This window comes from Anneissia japonica, unplaced genomic scaffold (assembly GCF_011630105.1).
Source record: "Anneissia japonica isolate Jap-2015-1 unplaced genomic scaffold, ASM1163010v1 scaffold288208_len475333_cov186, whole genome shotgun sequence".
Lineage (NCBI taxonomy): Eukaryota > Metazoa > Echinodermata > Crinoidea > Comatulida > Comatulidae > Anneissia > Anneissia japonica.
The window spans coordinates 429,644-434,796 of NW_022728199.1; the positions used below are offsets into that span (position 1 = coordinate 429,644).

The 5,153-nt window shown below is 33.9% G+C and overlaps 1 protein-coding gene across 1 annotated transcript in view; it reads right to left on the reverse strand.

The window, feature by feature from the left end:
• Positions 1-2,154: 2,154 nt before the first annotated feature.
• LOC117114031 (interleukin-1 receptor-associated kinase 4-like) overlaps positions 2,155-5,153 on the reverse strand; it is a 38,433-nt gene continuing 35,434 nt past the window's right edge. The window contains exon 6 of the mRNA XM_033257563.1: positions 2,155-2,388. Within this exon, the coding sequence (XP_033113454.1) occupies positions 2,155-2,388 (234 nt within the window). The remainder of the gene's footprint in view (positions 2,389-5,153) is intronic.

Consider the following 5,153-nt stretch of genomic DNA (forward strand, 5'->3'; position numbering starts at 1 on the left):
ATACGGTGCTCTGCTGCTATGGTTAAGGGTGTATGTTATCCGTTTTCCCTTAAGGAAAACGGTTGGGTGGGCGCGATAAGATAAATGGAAAATATTTTATTTACGATAGATTTCTATAGGAAATAAAGGGTTATTCTTTTGTTCTCTCTAGTAACATTTTCATAACAAAATGCTACTAATGGCAAACCATTGGACCAAATTCAATCAAATTTCATCATTAAGAACCGGCGACACCTCCCACACCCCAGATAGGGGTCATCGGGGTTAAATTTTCAAAATAGCCCAAGTGAGCTCAAATTTACCAGGAATGATCCTTGAGGTGTACAATGCTACTGATGTTAACTGAAAAGCTTGGAAAAAATTTGCTAGTATCATAAATAATGTTCTTAACACTCATGTTCCCAAAGTGACCATCAGAGACACAACAGCACCGGCTTGGATCGATGGTGAAGTTAGGAACTTTCAGAACAAAAAAATATCTGCATGGAAACGTGCTAATTCTACTAATAAAGAGAGCCATTGGGCTGCTAAGTTTAGAAATTACGGAACAAACTCAAAAACCTTATTAACTGAAAATTTAACAATTACAGTGATATTGGTTCATCAATTGTTAATAATTCTAAACGTTTATGGACGTTCGTAAGAAACAAAACTAAATCAAAATCCTTGCCCAAAACACTGCATTTTAATATTGTAACTGCTTCTCAAGCCATGGATCGGGCATCCCTGTTTAATAGTTTCTTCTACTCTATTTTTACTAAGCCCAAAGATTTTCGTTTTCGTGTTTTACCTGATGTAACCATTCCAAACAACCATCTTTTAGGTTTGGGTAATATTGATTTCCAGGTTAATGATGTTTTTGAAATCCTTGTGAAACTCGATACCAGTAAAGCAATTGGTCTTGATGGTATTTCACTGGTCGTTCTTAAGAACTGTACTGAACAACTTTGTTCACCACTATGTTTTATATTCAATTTATCCATGACCACCAGTGAGCTGCCCAAAGACTAGTTGAAGGCAAATGTAGTTCCTGTCTTTAAAAAGGGCGATAAAAACGACGTGACTAACTACCGACCAATTTCATTACTCTGTGTGTCTAGTAAAGTGCTTGAGAGGCTGATTTACAATGCAATTTTTCCTCAACTCATGAATTATTTTTATGATTTACAGCACGGATTTATCCGTGGAAGGTCTACAGTGTCGATCAGCTCCTAACTGTGTTTGACAAAGTTAGCGGGGTTCTGGACAGGGCTGGGAAAGTTGACCTTATTAACTTTGATTTCTCTAAAGCTTTTGACAGTGTTTCCCACCAATTACTCTTACATAAATTAAATTAAAATTATACCCATTTCACACTGATGCTATTTTGCAAAATATTAACAACTTGTAACAAGTTGTAACCAGGTTTGGATGAGTATGAAAGCAAATCCTTGTCCCCTGAGTAATCTCGGAACAAAAACAGACCATCGCGAGGCCTGTTTTTTCCCCGAAATCTTCCGAGTTGTTGTTGCGCATGCGTCATGTCCATATTTTGACCTTTTCGCAGGCTGTGTTTTTGTTTTTTTTTAGTTGGAACGAATGGCGGCAGCGATGGAAAACGTATGAACATTACTACCATTTGTTAATAGGCCTAGACCTAAAATCAAAAGAAATCTCGCTAAATTTCACATGTCTGGTGTAGAAAAAAATCACGAGGCTTCGTAATATACGCGGACAGCGAATCATTATGATGCTTGTCGCACTGATTGCCTCTAACAACAATGGTGAGCTACCTACTGGCCGGCGGCCCGACTGCGCCTAGCTAGGCCTTTCTTTCTCGCCAGCTCGACTACAGCAAGCGAGCTAGGAGTTGAATTCGTTTTACTCTCCGAAGGCTAAGGACCATGGAATAATTATAATCTTGTTAATTCGGTACCAGGCCTAGTTTAGTAGTTGATATGTAATTCGGACAACCTACAACTAGGCTAGCCTAGGCCTACTACTAGTGCTACTCTAGGCCTAGTTTTTCCGAGATTTCTCATGGTTTGAAAGTGCATGTGTGAAACGAACCAAAAATCTCGGAATATCAAACTTGTTACAACTTGTTAATAATTGTTAAAAGTTGTAATACTTTCTGCTAGTGTAAAATTGGTATTACGGTATCCACTCCAATCTTCATCGATAGTTACAGGCATATCTCTGTAACAGAAAACGAACCGTCGTTGAAGGGTCAAATTCTGACTGTTTACCCGTTACTTCGGGGCCCCTCAGGGGTCTATCCTCGGACCCCTTCTCTTTCTTCTGTACATTAATGACTTGTCCAGTGCTGCCCAGAATTCCACTGTAGCTCTGTTTGCAGACGATTCGAAATGCATCAAGGATATCAACGATGCTAACGACTGCAAGCATCTACAGGAGGACATTGATGCCTTATACAAATGGAGCAAAACCTGGGATCTTTGCTTTCATCCATCCAAATGTCAAATTATCACTATTACACGGAAACGTAATCCAATTTTATATAATTACAATATGAACGGTGCACCCCTCTGTAGAACTAATAGTATCAAAGATGTTGGTGTTGTGATCAATTGTGTTTTAAAATGGGACAATCATGTATCAAATATCGTTTCCAAATTTATCCGCAACCTGGGAATGATCAAGCGTGCAGTGGGATATGCAGCTCCTATCAATGTCACTAAAACACTTTACACTGCCTTAATTCGGCCTGATTTAGAATATGCTAGCCCTCTATGGAGTGGCGCGCACCTCTAAATGCAACTTGCAACGTTTGGAGGGCGTTCAACGAAAAGCAACGAAATTTATATCATTACCCAGATTGCGATTACAATGAAAGACTTTCGTTACTTACCGTATATTCCGGTGTATAAGGCGCAAATTTTATACGCGATTTTTCCTCCGAAGTTTGGGGTGCGGCCTATACACCGGTCATTAACCTACTCCCAAAAGTTCAGATCGCGAGCCGCGGCAAAAATCAGGCGCCGTCTGTCTAGGTTAGGCCCACGCTAGCCCAATTAATTAGCCTAGGGTAGGACCGGTTTTTAGGCCTAGTATTTGTAATTATACTCACTACAGTGCTGTGCAAGGATTCCTACTACATTTCCTACGACATTAGCAATGGTTTAGGAATTGTCTAAATAATTACTTTCATAATTACGTTCAATCGTAAACAATTTTGAAAAACGCTGTTTCTGTTGGAAACCGCTTCGCTCAAAACAATAACAAACTACTTTTCGGGAGTTAAGTGGGTCCTCGAGTTCACGTGAGCAGCTTCATTTTCGATGTCGCAACAAAACAAAAGTGGGCTGGTAAAACTTGCTGGTTCCCGGTTGCTTGTACCGTTATAGAGAGAATATTGATACCGCTATAATTTTAGAATAAAAACTTGTGAAATGTATTTATGCTATAAAAACATGAGTTTTCTTGAATCAAGTTGTAATAATTATTTTACTGGAATTTAACTGTAGAAAGGCATACGTCATGGGCAAGCGTGAACTCCGTATCCACGATATTTCTCCAGTTCTAAGTTTTGTTTATAAAACGTGGTGCATGATGGTGCATGCTTCGCACGGTAGTGGCTATCGGCACTGCCGCAGTGCCGATTTGGCACTGCCGCAGTGCCAAAAAGCTGCAGTTTTCTATCGCCACTGCCGCAGTGCCAAAAAGTTGCTGTTTTCTATCGGCACTGCCACAGTGCGAAAAGCTGCTGTTAATTAATCGAATCGATGTTTTTATCGATAGATGACATTGGTATAATTCATAATTTTATTTCACTCAAAACGTAATGAGACTGGTTAGGCAAAAACATGTCCCTGTACAAGATGCCTTCCAGAGAAACAATGATAATATTAATGACATTGAAGGTGTTGTATTAATGATGTTCTAAATATTTGCCTTTATTATATCAATAATTGATTAGGTCTAGCTTTGCCTATATTATTATTAACATTATATATATTATATTTGTTTAACAATTAGTTTAAATAATTATTTCTAATTAAATTATTAAATCTATACAATATATATTATATAGGCCTAGGCATATACATAAAACAAAAAATAAACAAACAACAACAATAATAATAATAATTTTACGATAGTTTGATTAATGAAATAGTAATAATCAGCATATTAAATAAAATTCCGTCCATGCAAAACCTGCTTTTAAATAAAAACGTTATCTCTTTGATTCTGTTTTAAAAAATAATCTTACAAATTATAAGTTTATTTTCTGCGATAATTTTATGCATATATGCATATTCATGTTTTCAATGTTAATCTGGTTGATAAATAATATATTAAAAAATAAATAATAATAATAATAATAATAAAGGTGCTCGAATAATGCTTTAGTGAATAATTAATAATACTTCAATAATGCTTCAAAAGGCCAATTTACGATAGTGTGATTAATAAGATAATTGTTGATTAATTTATAGAAATATAATACGTAGGCCTATACATGTATTCCATTAATAATGATTCAGCATATTAAAAAAACAATACGTCGTAAATATAAAATTTGATTGGTTTTTTTTTTCAATAAAATTTTACCTATTTTAATCTGTTTCAAAAAATATTAAATTATAATATATATATATATATATATATATATATATATATATGTGTGTGTATATATATATATGTATATATATATGTGTGTGTGTATGTATAAGTATAGTATATATATATATATATGTATAGTATATATATGTATGTAAATGTATATGTGTATATGTATATGTGTGTTTAGGCATAAATCTATATATGTATATATATATATGTATATGTATATATGTATATATATATGTATATATGTATATATAGGCGTATGTATATCTATATATGTATATGTATATATATATGTGTATATATATATATGTATATATATGTATATGTATATATGTATATATATGTATATGTATAGGCCTATATATATGTATATGCCTATGTATATATATATTTGTATATGTATATATATATATGTATATATTGTATATATATATGTATATGTATATATGTATATATATGTATGTATATACATATATATACATATACATATACATATATATACATATACACATATATACATATATATACACATATATACATATACATATATATATATATACATATACAAATATATATATATA